This window comes from Furipterus horrens, unplaced genomic scaffold, assembly GCF_987537825.1.
Source record: "Furipterus horrens unplaced genomic scaffold, mFurHor1.1.pri manual_scaffold_5, whole genome shotgun sequence".
NCBI lineage: Eukaryota > Metazoa > Chordata > Mammalia > Chiroptera > Furipteridae > Furipterus > Furipterus horrens.
The window spans coordinates 137,712,132-137,730,259 of NW_028327175.1; the positions used below are offsets into that span (position 1 = coordinate 137,712,132).

Sequence of the window (18,128 nt, forward strand, 5' to 3'; positions counted from 1 at the left end):
CTCATTTGTCATTGATATTGCTGTTGTAGTTGGGGGATATTTTTGCTTGTGTGATTTTTTTTAAATTTATTTTTACTTTTTACTTTTTATTCAGTCATCACCTGTACAACAGCATACAAGATGTGGTGGGGGTTGAGACTCTCAGTCAGCTAGCCAAATGGGCCAACAACAATCAAAACCCAAATACAACAGGTGAGCCCACATAAACTGCATAAGGGCATCCCTAGATCAAGGAGACTGCACCACTGAGTCCAACAGGACTCCTACAGAAGGCCACCCCATGAAGACAGAGAGTCAAAGCAGATCAATCTAAAAGGTAGAAACTAAAAATAAAAATTCAGATAAAATGCAGAGACAAAAACAAACAAACAAAACAAAACAAAAAAAACAATGGAAAGGAAAGGAGGAATCCCCAGAAAAAGAGCTAAATGAAATTGAAGCAAGCAATTTACCAGACACAGAATTCAAAGCAATGGTTGTAAGGATGCTCAAGGGACTTAGCGAGAACTACCAGGGACTTTATGGGAATAGCAAAGAACTTAGTGGGAACTACATCAGCATGAAAAAGGGCACAGAAACTATGAATAAGAGACAAGTGAAAATGAAGAATACACTAGAAGGAATTAAAAGCAGGCTAGATGAAGCAGAGGATTGAATCAACGAGTTGGAAGATAAGGTAGAAAAAAACGCCAGGTCAGAGCAACACAATGAAAAAAGACTTTTAAAAAATGAAGATAATTTAGGAGCTTTGAGACAGCATGGAACGTAACAATATTTTTTATCATAGAAATACCAGAAGGGGAAGAAAGGGAGCAAGGGATAGAAAATCTGTTTGAAAAAATAATGACAGAAAACGTCCCTAACTTGGTGAAGGAAAAAGTCATGCATGTTCAGGAGGCACAGAGAGTCCCAATCAAGATGAACCCAAAGAGGCCCATTCCAAGACACATCACAAAATGCCAAAGGTTAAATATAAAGAGAGAATCTTAAAGGCAGCAAGGGAGAAATAGCTAGTAACATATAAGGAAGCTCTGATAAGGCTATCAGCTGATTTCTCAACAGAAACACTACAAGGCAGAAGGGACTGGCATGAAATATTCCAAGTAATGAAAATCAAGGACCTGCAACCAAGATTGCTCTATCCAGCAAGGCTTTCATTTAAAATGAAAGGCAAAAAAAAAAAAAAAAGACTATGAAAAAACTTAAAAAAAAAAAAGTGTAAGGCAAAATAAAGAGCTTCCCAGATTAAAAAAAAAAAAAAAAAAAAGGCTAAGAGAGTACATCTCCACCAGACCAGAATTTCAAGAGATGCTAAAGGGACTGCTTGAAGAAGAAGAAGAAAATAAAGAAGGAGGAGGAGGAGGAGGAGGAGGAGGAGGCGGAGGAGGAGGAGGAGGCGGAGGAGGAGGAGGAGAAGAGATACAGAGACAGAGGAACACAGGTACAAAGGGAAAAAATGGCAATGAATAAGTATGTATCAATAGTAATCTTAAATGGAAAAGGATTAAATGCTCCAATCAAAAGACATAGGGTAGCTGAAGAGATAAGAGAACATGACCCCCATATATTCTGTCTACAAGAGACCCACCTCAGAACAAAAGATTTACACAAACTGAAAGTGAACGGATGAAAAAAAGTATTCCATGCAAATGGACATGAAAAGAAGATGGGGTAGCAATACTTACATGAGAAAAAGTAGACTTCAAAACAAAGCCCATAACAAGAGACAAAGAAGGTCACTATAAAATACTTAAGGGAGTAGTCCAACAAGAGGATATAACTTTTGTAAACATATATGCACTCAATAAAGGAGCACCTAAATATATAAAGAAAAATTTTGAGGACTTTAAGGAAGAGATAGACAGTACAGTCATTGTAGGGGATTTTAACATCCTACTTCAACAATGGCTAGGTATTCAGATAAAAAATCTCAAGGGTATAGTGGTATTAAATGACATTCTAGATCAAATGAACTTAATTGATATTTACAGAACATTTCACCACAAAGACACAAAATATACATTCTTCTCAAATGCACATGGATCATTTTCAAAGATAGACCATATGGTAAGACACAAAACAAGCCTTAAGAAATTTAAGAAAACTGAAATCATATTAAACATCTTCTCAGATAACAATGGCTTGAAACTAGAAACCAACTTCAAGAAAAAAAAATAAAACAACTCAATACATTCAGCTACATGGAGGCTGAATAATATGTTTTAAATCATGAATGGGTCAACAATGAGATCAGGAAGAAATCAAAAAGTATCTAAAACAAATGAAAATGAACACACAACAACTCAAAACTTATGGGACACTGTGAGAGCATCCGGAAAGAAGATAAAAAGATCTCAAAATAGGACTTCCAGCCAAGGTGGAGGCCTAGACAGACACACTGCATCTCCCTCCACAACTAAAAAGGAATACAACTACCTCAAAACTAGAAACAACCAGAAGTTCCAGAAAATCAAACTGCATGGAAGTCCAGCAAACAAAGATATAAAGAAGAAATACTCATCCAGACAGGTAGGAGGGGCGGAGCCGGGGTGGAAAGGATGAGGTGTGGTGGTGGTAGCAGCGGTGGCAGTGGGCAGGCCAGCGGAAAGCACCGTCACATGTTTTAAAAAGTCAGGAGGGACACCTGGGGAGCGCTCCCAGCTCCCCACCAGACCTCGAAGCTCACAGTCCCAGCACCAGGGAAAGTCAAGCCTCATTGCTTCTGACTGTGCAAACCAGTGGACTTGGGGTGGAGGCAGAAACTGCTGGTCTCAGCAGAGTCCGCTTGTTTAAAGGGTCCCCATGGTCCTAGAACGTCCACAGATCCACCCACTCTGGGAACAACAGACAGGGCAGCAGCTAGAGGGGTGCCAGTCTGGTGCAGAATTGGGAGAGGTGCCTGGAAAGGGGGTGAGTGCCAGGCAGGTGACATTGTTCCCTCTCTGACCCCCTCCCCCACACATGGCGTCACAACATGGTGAAACAGGTCATTCTGAACTGACGAATCCCTAAGGCTCCGCCCCTTACAACATAACAGGAGTGACAGCTCTACCTGGGATGCAGAGGCAAACAAAGACAGGAGCCTGTCAGAATGAGGAAACAGAGATGTACAGCCCAAAGGGGAACGGATCAAGGTTCCAGTAGGAGAACTAAGCGAAGAGGAGACAGCCAACCTAACAAATGAGGAGACAGACAACCTAACAGATGCAGAATTCAAAACACTGGTGATAAAGATGCTCACATGCTTGAAAGATATGCTTGAGTATGGCAGATGCATAAGAGAAGAAGTGAAGGTTATGTTAAGTGAAATGAAGGAAAATCCATACAAAACCAATGGTGAAGGGAAGGTAACTGGGGTTCAAATCAATGATCTGGAACATAAGGAAGAAAAAAACAGTCAACCAGTGCAGAATGAGGAAGCAAGAATTGAAAAAAATGAGAAAGACTTTCCAAATTTTAAGAAAGATATGGACATACTGGTCTGGGAAGCATGGAGGGTCCTGGGTGAGTTGGACCCAGAGGGGACCACACCAGGACGCATCATGACTGAGATGCCAAAGGTGAAAGATAAAGACAGAGTCCTGGGGGCAGCAAAAGAGAGGCAGAGAGTTGCCTACAGGGGGGTGCCTATAGGACTATCAGCTGATTTCTCAGAGGACACTTTGCAGGCAGGAAGGGACTGGCAAGAAGTATTCAATGTGATGAAAGGCAACCTGCAACCAGGATTACTCTATCCAGCAAAGCTAACATTTGGAATGGAAGGGCAGATGAAGTGCTTCCCAGAAAAGGTGAAGCTAAAGGAGCTCATCATCACTAAGCCATTATTATATGAAATGTCAAAGGGACTTATTTAAGAAAAAGAAGATCAAAACTATGAACACTAAAATGACAATAAACCCACAAGTATCAACAACTGAATGTAGAAAGTAAAAACAAAATCCAACTAAGCAAACCAGAATAGGAATAGAATCATAGATATGGGGATCATTTGGAGGGTTATCACCGGGAGTGGGGAGGGAAGAAATTGGGATATGGTGCAGGGGTTATAAGAAGCATAATCGGTTAGTACAAAATAGACAGGGGGAAGTTAAGAATAATATAGGAAAGGGTGAAGCCAAAGAACTTATATACATGACCCACGGACATGAACTAAGAGGGGTGGGATTGCTGGAGGGAAGGGGGGTACTGGGTGGAGGGGAGCAAAGGGGAAAAATTGGAATTACTTTAACAACATTATAAAATATATATTTAAAAATTAAAAAAAAAAAAGATCTCAAATAAACAACCTAACCCTACATCTAAAAGACTAGAGGAACAACAAACAATGTCCAGAGTGGGTAGAAGGAAGGAAATAATCAAGATCAGAGCAGAATTAAGTGACATGACTAAGAAAACAATTCAAAGAATTAGTGAATCCAGGATCTGGTTCTTTGAAAAGATAAAACTGACAAACTTTTAACCAGACTCATCAAAAAGAGAGAGAAGAGTATGAGAGAGAGAGAGATAACCCAGATAAATAAAGTCAGAAATGAAAGAGGGAGAAGTAACAACTGATACCATAGAAATACAAAGGATTGTAAGAAATTACTATGAACAATGATATGCCAAGAAATTGGACAACCTGGGTGAAATAGATACATTTCTAGAAACATACAATCCTCCAAAACTGAATCAGGAAGAAGCATAAAACCTGAATAGACCAATAACAACTAGCAGAATTGAAGCAGTAATCAAAAACTCCTGGCACACAAAATCCCTGGACCAGATAGCTTCACAGATGAATTTTACCAAACTCTGAAAGAAGAACTAACACTTATCCTTCTCAAACTATTCCAAAAAATTCACCCAAAATCTTTTTATGAGGCCAGGATTATCCTAATTCCAAAACCAGGTAAAGATGCAACAAAGAAAGAGAATACAGGCTAATGTCTCTGATGAACATAGATGCTAAAATCCTCAACAAAATATTAGCAAACCAGATCCAGCAATACATAAAAAAGATTATACACCATAATCAAGTGGGATTTATTCCAGGGATGCAAGGATGGTACAATATTTGCAAATCAATAAATGTGATACATCACATAAACAAAATGAAAATAAAAAATCACTTGATCATATTGATACCAAGAAAGCATCTGATAAAATCCAGCACTCATTTATAATAAAAACACTCAGTAAATTGGGAATAGAGAGAGCATACCTCAACATAATAAAGGCCTTATATGAAAAACATACTTCTAATATCATACCGAAAGGGCAAAAACTAAAAGCATTTCCCTTAAGGTCCGGAACAAGACAGGAATGTCTGCTTTCACCACTTTTATTCAACATAGTACTGGAAGTGTTAGCCACAGAAGTCAGACAAGAAGAAGAAATAAAGAGCACACAAATTGGAAAGGAGGAAATAAAACTGTCATTATTCACAGACGGCATGATAGTATACATAAAAAACCCTGTAGGCTCCACTAAAAAACTACTCAACCTAATAAGTGAATTCAGCAAAGTAGTGGGATACAAAGTCAATATTCAGAAATTGATGGCATTTTTGAACACTAACAATGAGCTATCAGAAAGAGAAACTAAGGAAAAAAAATCCCATTTACTATAGTAACAAAATAAATAAAATAAATAAATAAATAAATAAATAAATAGATAAATAAAGTATGTAGGAATAAACTTCACTAAGGAGGTAGAAAACCTGTAGAATACTATAGAACACTGAAGAAAGAAGTTGAGGAAGATATAAATAAATGGAAGCATATACCACGTTCATGGATTAGAAGAATTACCATCACTAAAATGTCCATACTACCCAAAGCAATCTATATATTCAATGCAATTGCTATTAAAATACCAATGGCATATTTCACAGATCTAGAACAAATATTCCAAAAATTTATATAAAACCAAAAAAGACCCCAAATAGCCTTAGCAATCTTGAGAAAGAACAAAGCTGGAGGAATCACAATACGTGATATCAAACTGTACAAGTCCATTGTAATCAAAACAGTCTGGTACTGGCATAAGAACAGACACATAGATCAATGGAACAGAATAGAGACCCCAGAAATAAACTCAAGTCTATATGGTCAATTAATATTTGACAAAAGGGGCATGACCATACAATGCAGTCGTCGTCGTTGGCAGCCGTCCGTCTCGAGAGACGATGGTGTAGCTTCTTAAGAGTCTATCTGCACCGCTGAGAATGGCTGTGCAGTCCGACTCGGGAGTGACATCGTATCTGTCTCCTCCCGTGTTGAATCGACATCTTGCGATGACGCTGAAGCTACAGAGCCTGGGCAGGGTGATATGGAGGGTCTGCTGTTGCCCATGCAGCAGACCCCCCCTCTCTTCGCAGCTGAAGGGTCCAAGGGAAAGACGGAGTCAATACAGCTTGGCTTCAGGTGCGCCGCAGGAGTTGCCGGTGTTGACTACAACGTCAAACCGCCTTAGGGACTCCGGCTCCGGATTTTCTGTCGGGGTTTACTCCCTTAGCCTTTCCCCTGAAGAGGTATGCCGCAAGGCAGCGGAGGTTTTTTGGAGTCAGAGTTTTCCTTCTCTGATGTACCCTGACTGGAAGATCGAACCAGCGACACTTAGCTCGCAGGCCGACGCTCAATCCACTGAGCTAAACCAGCCAGGGCACAATGCAGTAAAGATAGTGTTTTCAATAAATGGTGTTGGGAGAACTGGAATGGTACATGCAAAAAAAAAAAAAGAAAGAAACTAGACTATCAACTTACACTATACACCAGAATAAACTCAAGATGGGTTAAAGACATAAATATTAAGTCATGACACCATAAAAATCCTAGAGGAAAATATAGGCAGTAAAATTTCAGATATCTCATGTAGCAATATTTTTGCTGATACGGCTCCTAGAGCAAGGGAAATAAAGGAAAAAATAAACAAATGGGACTACATCAAATTAAAAAGCTTCTGCATGGCTGAAGAAACCATCATCAAAATGAAAAGGGAACCAACTGTATGGGAGAACATATCTGCCAATAATACATCAGACGGGTTTAATCTCCAAAATATATAAAGAGCTCATATGACTCAACACCAGGAAGACAAACAATCCAACTAAAAAAGGGGCAAAGGACTTGAATAGACATTTCTCCAAGGAGGACGTACAGATGACCCAGAGACATATGAAAAAAAACTCAACATCAGAGAGATGCAAATTAAAACCACAGTAAGATACCACCTCACACTGGTCAGAATGGCTGTCATTAATAAATTGACAAACAACAAGTGCTGGTGAGGATGTGGAGAAAAGGGAACCCTAGTGCACTGTTGGTGGGAATGCAGACTGGTGCCGCCACTACGGAAAACAGTATGGAATTTCCTCAAAAAATTAAAAATGGAACTGCCTTTTGACCCAGCGATTCCACTGCTGAGAATGTACCCTAAGAATCCCAAAACACCAACTGAAAAGAATTTATGCATCCTATGTTCACAGCAATGCTATTTATAATAGCCAAGATTTGGACACAGTCTAAATGCCCATCAATAGATGAATGGATTAAAAAATTGTGCTACATTTACACAATGGAATACTACACAGTAGAAAAAAAAGAAAGCATTCCTACCTTTTGCAACAGTGTGGATGGAACTGGAGAGTATTATGTTAAGTGAAATAAGCCAGTCGGTGAAAGACAAATACCATATGATCTCACTGAGGAATCTAATGAGCAAAACAGAACCAGCTGTGTAAGGTCATGGAATAGACTGACAGCTGTAAGAGGGGAGGGAGGATTGAGGTGGGGACTGTTTGAAAGAAGGTGAAGGAATTAGTCAAGCAACATATATGAAGGACCCATGGACATGGACAACAGTGTGAGGACTGACTATGGAAGTCGGGGTAGGCTGTGTGGAGGGAGGGGAAATTGGGACAACTGTAATAGCAGAAACAATAAAACATTTAAAAAATAAAAAAGTAAAAAAAAGAATTAACTTGTGAAGATTTTTAAAACTACAGATCTCTGGGCCTACCATGTATCCATAGAGCCAGACATTCCTGGGGCAGGTTCCAGACATGTGTATGTTTTAAAAATATTCTGATATCTTAAAGCCCCTCCCTTTATTAAACTGATCAGTAAAAGCCATTGTTCAAGAACATCGCATTAGAGGTCTAAACATGGGCATGGATGTGGAGGTCCTGACTCACAAGGGGCTTGGCAGCCCTTCTCTGTCATCTTCCCTGCTGCCCCAGCTTCGAGCACAGCCCCTCTCCCTGTGGGCCCTTCCAGAAGTACAGATAGAACTTCAGATTTTGAATTTCAAAAGCCATTCCTGTTGTGGATGTAGGTTTTGTGCAAAATAGAAATAAAGGGGAAAAATATAGCAGAAATGGTATGGTCAAGGAAGGAAGATAAAGAAATAAAATAAAGTAAAATTTTGACTTCTTGGGCATCATCCTACATTCTCAGGCACCTAGTACCTCATAGTCAAGAGGGGAATTTTAGAAATAGAAGATCTGAAATCCTCCTTCTGCCTGGTTCATTTGGAAATGACGATTTGTCCCAGTGTCCTTCTGGGATAATATTCTCAGATGTCTTAAAATGCCATTCTCCCTACCATTTCAAGGACCACAATCTCCCAATTCAAAAGAGATGACACATTTTCAATATCGGGAAGTGAGCACATGGGTCAGCATGTTGAAATCATAATATTTTGTAGCCTTATGTGAAGAAAATGTTTTTTTTATTCAGAGAAAGAGAACCAAGGTGTCACGGGGGAAAAAACTGCAGCTTTAGATTCAATAGGTAGATGAGCCAAGAACTTTGCTCTGAAAGCCAGATCACCTAGCTTCAAATCTTAGCTCTGAAACCACAGGTCATTTAATTAGTGTTTCTGAGCCTCAGTTTTCTCATCTGTTAACTGGGAGATAATATTTTTAAAATGAGATATATTATTATTAGTCTTCTGAAAATGCAGTTAGTGTTTTTGTTTGTTTGTTTGTTTGTTTTGTAAACACCATTGAACCATTACTGTGACTTGGATCCTCAATGAGTGCTTTATACCTGTCCTCTATGAATATTCACAGAATCCATTTGAGGTGGGTAGCTATTATTGTCCCTATGCAAAGGCAAGGCTTTAAGTGGCTGGCTGGAAGTTACACAGCTGGGAACGGTAAACTAGAAGCCAGGCAGGCTGACTCTGGAGCTGCACCCTGGATGATGATGTGAGTGTGCCCCTCCTCATTCCCAGCCCTGCTGTTTTCTGAGTGTTCCTGTGTGTGAGCAGAATCCTGGGAGTGCTGATTGCAACAACCAGTGAACATGATGTGCTGTCAACTGGCGCCGGGGCGGATGAGCCATAACCTTGCTCTTAGAACACTGCCCTGAGCAGCTTAGTCTTCGTGGTTTAGCTGCCTACTGTAGCTCTTAGTTCAGAAATTTCTGGACTGAGATCTCTGTTAAGCTGGGAATGTGCACTGAAATGCTCTGGAGAATGAGTCTGCTCTCAGAGTTGTGCATCTGGGAGAGGTGCTTTGCTAAGGAGAAACCTGATTTTCCGAAGTGAGCTGAAATTTCCCTTATCCTGAGGTGGTTATAATGAACAATTTAGGTATGAGGAAGAAAGTCTGTATAGCAGCCCTGAACAGATGATTTTCTTGGCTGTCTGCATAAAAGGGGGGAAAAGCCTTGAAAGAAAAATTTTCTAACTTGGTTGAATGTACAAATTTAAAACAATATTTTTTCCAAAATATTTGAAGTGAAAGAACATATATGAACATGAGGTCACTGCCCCTTTCTCTCCCATTATCATATGTCATACTTTTCCCTCATTGTGCTGAAATGGTCCCTTGGCCATGACCATACAGGTTTTTAGATGCTGGAATGTGCCAAAGGGATGATCATTACTTCTGGAGGGATTCAGGCTCAAGCAATCGTATTCTTGGCAGATGTCTAGTCATACAATTCCTTCCCAGGGAGTTAAGCTGCACCTTGGCATTTTTAATAGAGGGAGTGGACTTTAAAATGTTGAACGGATATCTGGAAGGAACAAGCAACAACTGAGTGTCACTTTTGGCTGCCTATGTTCACGTGGCAAGAGAAGCCTGCTTAGGTTGATGACTGCTTAATTTGACCAAGCAGAGGGGGTTTGGAGAAGGTAACTGGAGGCAAAGATCCAGGTAGAATTCTTCCAGAAACTTCTGGGGTCTCATAACTGGGTTCCATTTCGGGCTCATGACCTGCCCTTGGACCAAGTAGCCTGAACAAAAGAGCCCAGACAAATGGCCTTGATAAGAACTAGTCAACAAGCCAAAAATGTTCCTGTAGGGCACAGAAAAAAGTGAACCTATTAATAGCCTCTTTAACCCCCAAACCAGTCCTTAGCTAGAGAAATCAATTATCTGTTACACAAAAGATTGTCTGTCAGTGGTATGGGCAGTGGGAGGTTATGGAACCAAAAATTCACTCTTTTGACAGATCCCGAGGACCAGCTGTAGATGCAGACCATGACAAGTTCCATCCCCAAGTTTTAGCTCAAGAATATAATTATAGAGAGGTCCAGATGAAAAGGGTTGAGGAAGACCTGCCTCCTGACCAACAAAGCAGGACAGAGCCCATCCCCAGCACAGATCTTGACTACCACCTCATGGGCTGGCCTTCTGCATGCACTTCTGTGTTCCTGCAAGGATAAAAAGACGACTTCCTTTTCAGAAGTTACTCTGGTGTGCACCAGTCTCAATATCGGGTAGGAGAAGGGGCAATGATTGCTTCCAAGCCACCATCTACATTGATTTTTAATGACTTATCTCCTGGCCTTCCTTAATGTAAGCCAAACCATTTCAGTTATTTCATGATTATACTTTCAATTGCATTTTAACCATATTTTCCTAAGAATGAACGTTATGCAACATTGCCCGAAGGAATAAGAATTTTCTTCCCTTTCCACGTGTCACAGTTAAGTCATTGTGTAAGAAGTTGTTAAAATTCAGGAAACTTCTAGTTCTTGATCATGTTCTACTGACAATCAGAAGCAAACTGACTCCATAGACCATGAATAAGCCTTGCTCATGACAGGAACTGGTAGTCTTCCTGTCCGGAATGTCCTCCCTTCCCCGATGATCCCCCTGTACCCTAGCTATCCCTTGAGGCCCAGCCCCACACTCCAGCGCTGAGCAGAGAGCTCTGATCACCCACCCAGACACTGCAGCTCCCACCATCTGTGCCACTCACACTGCATGTACTTTCTGCCTTTTTTGGTAGTGGTTTGTGCCCATGCCTGACTACAGTTTAAGACTGGTAGCTTCTGGCAGCTGCAAACTGTTACTTTCCTTAGCACTTATCCACCATGGTGTCCTGCTTCTGAGAAGGGTTGACAATGTTAACTGAATGACCGAATGTATGAATAAATACGTTGGCCTCTCCTCTAAGTGACAAACAGTCCTGCAATGGAGCTAATACTCTCTCTCTTGTCTTTCAGATTCTCCAGTGTTCCAAGAATACTGAAGAAAGCACACTTATTTTTTGTATCCACTTTTGACAGAACCAAAGTTTAGGCTTATAATAATGTCAATTTTCATCATATATTGCTAATTTCTCATGTAAAAGAACAGGTTTAAAAAAAGAGACGGCTATCTGGCATAGTAGGTGTTCAATAAATGTCTTGAGTGAATGAATAAATGAATGCCTGAGTGGTGGTAATAGAAAATTGGGTAAAAATAAGAACAGAAAGAGGAGTAGGAAAAGTACAGATGCACAGGAAATTTAGAAAAGAAGCAGAAACAAAGGAAAGGGAGAGGGAAAGGAGACCCAAGTCTAATTAAATTCTAAGTCAGCAATTCTGGTTTTACTACAAATTTGTATGTGGTCATTTCATAAATAGAAAGGCAAGGCAGTTGTGAGAGGAGAGAATAGGCTTGGAAGAAAAACGACTGGATTCTGGCATACACTCAGTCACTGTGTGACTTTGAACAAGGGACTGAACGTCTCTGATCTTCACTATTTTTAAACTTTATTTTAAAGTAATTTTAGAGTTTCACTAGTTTTCCCACTAATATCCTTTTTCTAGTCCACTATCCAATAGGATCCCACACTGCATTTATTTGTCAAGGCCCTTTGTCTCCTGTAGTCTTAGACAATTCCTCAGTTTCTCTTTAACCTTTCATTAATTTGAAACTTTTCAGAAGTCAAATATCCCTCAATCTGTGGTTGTCTGATGCTTTTTCTCATGATTAGAGTTATGCTTTTTATGGTAGGGGCAAGAAAGCCAAAGAAATGGTGCCACGCTCTCCTCAGTGCATCATAGTAGGAGGTACTCATCAGTATGTCTTGCCTGGTCATGTTGACTTTAAGCACTAAAGGTGGTGTCTACTGAGTTTTTCCATTGTTCTATTTTTCCTTTAGTAACTAATAAGTATTTTGTGGAGAGGTACTTTTAAACTATGCAAATATCTTGTTTCTCATAATTTTACACAAAAAGTTTAATATTCACCAGTGTTTCTTGCCTGTAGTAACTTAGTACTGGGGTGTCCTAATGGTGAGTTCCTATTTCCCTCACTCCCTTTACAGTTATTAATTGAAATTCTTTTATAAGTAAGAGCTGTACATTATCCTCCCCTCCCATTGACATATTTATTCAATTATTCACATGAGTACAAATTCATCAATATTTATTTTATTCTACAGGCCATAATCCAATACCGTGATTATTACTTTTGTCGTTTAAGCTTCACTTCTTCATCTATGAGTCAGGGACGATGACAACTGCCTCATAAAACTGTCCTAAGGATTAAATGAGACTTAAAAATGTGAAAATATCCAGTCCAGAGTACCTGGTAAATAAATGCTAGCTCCTTTCCTTTTTTTTTTTTTTACAGAAAGTAAAGCCATGGTAATTTGGCTTTACATTCTGTAAATAGGTGAAAAACTGAATTTAAGAATTCTCCTCTACTGTAATGCAGCTCTCCTGAGGTATATAAAAGACAAGCTATCCCAGTGTTGTCTAGTGGAGGTCATTTGGGATCTTCCTGTAATGACTATATAAGACTGAAGTTTGATTTTTAATCAGCATGACCATAATTTGTATGAAAATAGATGCTTGAGAATACTTGAAAACAGATTGTTCTCTTGAGTAGTTTTAAGTATTTTCCCAGAAATCTTGTTTACATTCTGAAGTTGCTTAGATCAACTATTTTCAGAGATAGTTCAAAGCATGTCTCAACCTAGTTGTGGTACATATTGTCATTTACTCTGAACTACTGAAATCATTAATTCATCTTTGGTTCCCAAGGTTATAGTAGTGAATGGAAGAAATTCAAGTTCTCTTTCTCCAAAAATTAACTAAAAATCACATTTTAAAAGTTTGGGCAAATCACTTTTAAATTCAAGTAGAATTTAAAACAATAATAACAACAAAAGACAATGACAAGGTCCAAAGTTATGTGAGAATGACTAGATCTGGAAGTTTAAGACAATTCACAAAGTACAGTAAAATCCACATAAGAAACCATGCAGTTTACTGCAACTTTCACTTCCCACCCAGTTTTATCAGTAAGGAAAATCAAGAACGTCAGATTTATTTTAAAAAACAATGTTGGGGCAGTGTGGTTCACAAACTCTCACGTGGACTCCCAGAGAATACATCTTACTCAATTTGGGGTGTGCCCAGGAATCTGCATTTTTATCAGGCACCACCCCCCAATATGAGCCTTGATACAGGTAAGAGGCAGACTAACACAGTGGTTCAAAGCTCAGGTTCTTGACAACATGGGTTTAAATCTCACTATTGCCAACTACCACCCTTGTAACCTTGCACAAATGACTTCTCCTTGTGCCTCAGTTTCCCCAATGGTAATATAGGGTTAATGACAGTATCCGCCTACGAGATTTGTTTTGAGGAGCAAATAAGTGGTAAAATGATCAACATGACAGTGCTATATGGAGATCAGCAATTCCTGTAGATAATGGATCTCCCTTTGAGGAGCATGTCTGTGCACAGAACTAACTACTTGAGCTGAACCTCTAACACTTTCTGCATCCACTGTGGTCAATGACATTTACATCCATCACCAGGGTCATGACTAGCAGGCTACGGAGACTGCAAGGTGAGCTACTGTCATTAGAAAGTGCTCAAGTAACAACGACTGTTTGATCCTCCATCAATGAGAGATATGTAGGACCAGAATGGGAGTATCCTCTTCGCATTTAGGTGGTTTACTAGATGACTGAAATCAGAAACTACTGTATCTGTGGAGTTAACTCAACATCCAACTAACATGTACAGAGACTGAAATTTTGTGTTTTAATATTCAAGGCAAAATAAATGAAATCTAAAAGCCAGAAAATATAGAACAGAAAAGTCTGGGTGTGGGGTTTTATTATGGAGGAAAAGTGTTCTTTAAGACCAAGAGCACAGCATCCAGGACTCTAGCCTTGCATGGAAACCTGTCTCTCCTCCTTCCTGTCCCTGTCCTTGCTCTAGGGCAACAGCATGTCAGCCATTGGCCCTTGTCCTCCTAGTGAGCCACTAGACCTCTTACAGGGCCTCCCTCTTAAGTGTTCCCAGACTCCAGTTACAGCTGTCCTCTTCGGAACTGGTTTCTGGTAAGGTCTCAAAGGTCTTGGAGGGATTGCCTGGGGGATGGGGATCTTGATGGGGTGCAGAGGGCAAGACTGGGGTGATTCATTGTCCCTCAAGTCCACATTATTCCCCACTTTCCTGACCCAGGTGCTGGTGTTTAGTGTCTGCTGAAGAGGCTTAAGGGTGGAAAAGGGGGGCAGGCTAGATAAATCCCATGGCCAGGGGTCATGTCCTAACTCAAAATTGAGACATCTGGTCTCAAAAGCACCTGTAAGAACCAGGGGAAGAATATTTGAAAATGGTCCTGGGGAGAATAATTTGACAAGGGAGAGGATTGAGGGTGGGGATTGGTTGTCCAAAGGAAGAAGTCATGAGGGCTCAGTAATGATATGGGACAGAGATAGGATCACTTTGGTTTCAGGGTTGGTTAGGGTGAAGTGAGAGGAGGATGACCATGTGTTGCCTCTCTCATTGTCTGGAAAGAAAGCAGTCACCATGCAAGTGACAAGACAGACAGGTAGATGAAATGTCAGTAACAGACAAACCTAAAAGGAGAAATATGATTAAAAGTCACTTACTAGCAGTTCTTACAAAAACATCTCAAAGCGGCTTCTTACCTCATTAAATCTCGCCACAAGATCTTCAAGGGCATTGTGCTCCCCATTCTGGGAGTTAAGAATTGATGCTGAGATGGATGCTTTGAGGCAGGGCAGGGACCTCTGACATTCTAGAGTGCCCAAGTTCTGGGTCAAGAAGCAAAGATAGTCAACCGGCAACACCCTTCGGTAAATATTCTGCTCCTGCTCCATCAGGATGCTGGCAACTTCCTCAGGAAACTGGATGAGGGGCTGCAGATCAATCAGTTCCTTGCTGATCCCAGCTGAACTTGAAGGGAGGGCACTGGAATTGGCCATCGAGGTGCCTGGTTGGCGTTCTGAAATAAAGCCACAGAAATAATGATCACACTAGGGTTGGTATCCCTTACAATAGATATTACTTGAGAGCCATTCAAAATCATGTAGGTTCCTTTACCAAAGTTTCTGCTTGGTGAATACTTCTGTACTATCTTTCTTGTTATAGAGACCTGCTATCTGCCCTGCCTGCTTCCTCTTCCCCCCTCTTCCCCCTGGGGCCGGGGGTAGGCATGGTTTCCCATTTTCAGAAACAAATCTGATTTAACACACCATTCCCTAACCAGTTCACTATGACACTTTGCAGAGTAGTAGAGAAGTAAAATGTACCATTTGCTTCCTCATCTTCTAGTGCTAACCATCAGAGGGAAAAGAAATGAGATGGAGATATGGGCACAACAATTAAAATGGAAGAGAAAAGAAGGCTGTAGAGGGAGGAGGCATGTACATATATATGCACATGTGTGTGAACATGTAGGAGAACTAGGAACTCTGCACTTGAGGTTTCAAAAGTTCATGGTCTACTCTGTGAACATCCCACCCTCAAAACTCTGATTCCACTGAGATCCATTTGGGGATTTTCAGGGATAGAAGCATATATGAAAGTAAGACAGGAACAGGTAATAAGGAGATATACTTAAATAAAAATAAATAACTAAATCTTATCTGCCCCACAAGTGGTAGTAAGAAGATGGCATGGAGAGAAAGTGGCGAGAGCATTATACGAAAGTATCAATGCATCTGTAGGCCCAGTGTTATTCCCCTGGCACAGAGTCACTTTACTTTGACCACTGCCCTTCCAATCTGTCTCTTAACTTCCTACCTATGTCATTCATTTAGTCTCCAGTCATCCACCAATTCACTCAAACACGGAAAATCTATGATGAGTCCTAGAACGGAACTTTCCAAAGTATGATCAGTTTTGTGGCCAACTAAGTTGGGTAAACGTCATATGTTCTTGTCACAAATTCTATTCCTGGAAATACATGAGGCACATGGGTACACCAATAAAAATTCTGCCAGTAAAGAAATCCATTTACATTGCTAAACCCAGTGTTTCTCCAGAGCCATGCTCTATGTAACACCTACTTGCCATTCTGTGTGACTAGTGTTGGTTGGCACCACTTGAGGAAATGCTGCCCTGGGGGCCAAACTGTTCTTGCTCTCCATCCAGTTCCCATCTTTTCCTTCCTGGCAGTCCCTCCCTGGGCAGCCCTCCTTCACACTTCTTCTCCTGGTGCTTCATATTTGAAAGTGATTAAAAATAAGGCAGGTGCTCAAATCTATATGGCCTATAGGGTCTCACTCTTCAACTTTGTGAACAGTTTACGAAGTGACTGGATTTCTTGAAAATTGAGTCAGAATGTGGCTTGATGACAGAGGCAGACTACAGTTTCCAAACATGAATAATTTATGTACAAGGAATTAGCCATATATAGGAAGTCTTCCCAGAAGTAACCAACTTTAAGACATGATTTCAAAGTATAGCACTCTGTGAAGAAAAGTAACTTCCAAGTCTTCTGAAACTATTTATTATGAAAGAGAAGAGACAATAAAATATGTAAGCAATGTAAGATAAGATGATATATTATAAACTGTAATATATCTTGAGATATGAATCACATGTTGTTACAATGAATAAAGAATCTAGTCACTAGTAGGAAATAGATATAAAGGAGACCTAAGAAAACTGAATAAAAGAAGAAAAAGATGCCTGGTCAGTGTAACCCTAAATGTAGTGGCCCCATGTTTCTCAATATAAGCATAGCATCATACTCAAAGGAGACACAAATCTGACGTTAGAAACCTTTAAACATAATGTAGACCTTTAGTGCAAGTTTTCTTAAAGGAGGATTACTCAGGAATTTTTTTTTTTATCATGCACCACAAAGAAACATCCCAAAAATCTTCTTGGGAAATAATTTTCTGTCCTCCATGCTCCACGTTTTAGTAGCTGTTATAACAACAAACTCAGAAAAGAGATTAGATTTGTGGTTGTAACAAGTAATGGGTGAGGGAGGGGGAACTGGAGGAAGGCAGTCAAAAGAACAAACCTCCAGTTATAAGATAAATAAGTACTAGGGATCTAATGTTCAACATAATGACTATAGTTAATACTGCTGTATGATACATATTAAAGAAGTTAAAAGAGTAAAATAATTTTTCTTTTTTGAATTGTATGTATCTGTATGAGATGATGGATGCTAACTGAACTTACTGTGGTAATCATTTCACAATATATGTAAGTCAAATCATTATGCTATACACCTTAAACTTGTTCAGTGATGTATGTCAATTATATCTCAATAAAACTGGAAAAACATATTTCTCACTTTCTCTTATTCTTGCTGACTGCTCCCTGTAATTTCTTTCCTCCCCTTCACATGCCATGTTACCCCAACTTTCAGCCTTAAGTCACCATTACCCTTCCTCCCTATAATATGGGCAACTCTTCAATGGGTTAAAGACCCAGCAGCTCTATGACCCTGGATTCTTCCTCATTCAATATGGAGCAAATTTCATAAAGCCCACTGAAAACTTTTTTTTTTTTATTGCGAAAAAAATTTAGAAAGTTTCTGGTGAATAAAATTACCCACCCCATTTACTGTCAATGTTTGCTCTCAGACCCATGCTCTTCACTTACTAATTATTCTACAGAAGAAGGGCTATATC

At 39.9% G+C, this 18,128-nt stretch overlaps 1 protein-coding gene across 1 annotated transcript in view; it reads right to left on the reverse strand.

Moving 5' to 3' along the window:
* The window catches only part of PLCE1 (phospholipase C epsilon 1), a 294,291-nt gene that overhangs the window by 118,915 nt on the left and 157,248 nt on the right, over positions 1-18,128 (reverse strand). Inside the window, exon 3 of the mRNA XM_090277947.1 lies at positions 15,162-15,478. Within this exon, the coding sequence (XP_090134073.1) occupies positions 15,162-15,478 (317 nt within the window). The remainder of the gene's footprint in view (positions 1-15,161; positions 15,479-18,128) is intronic.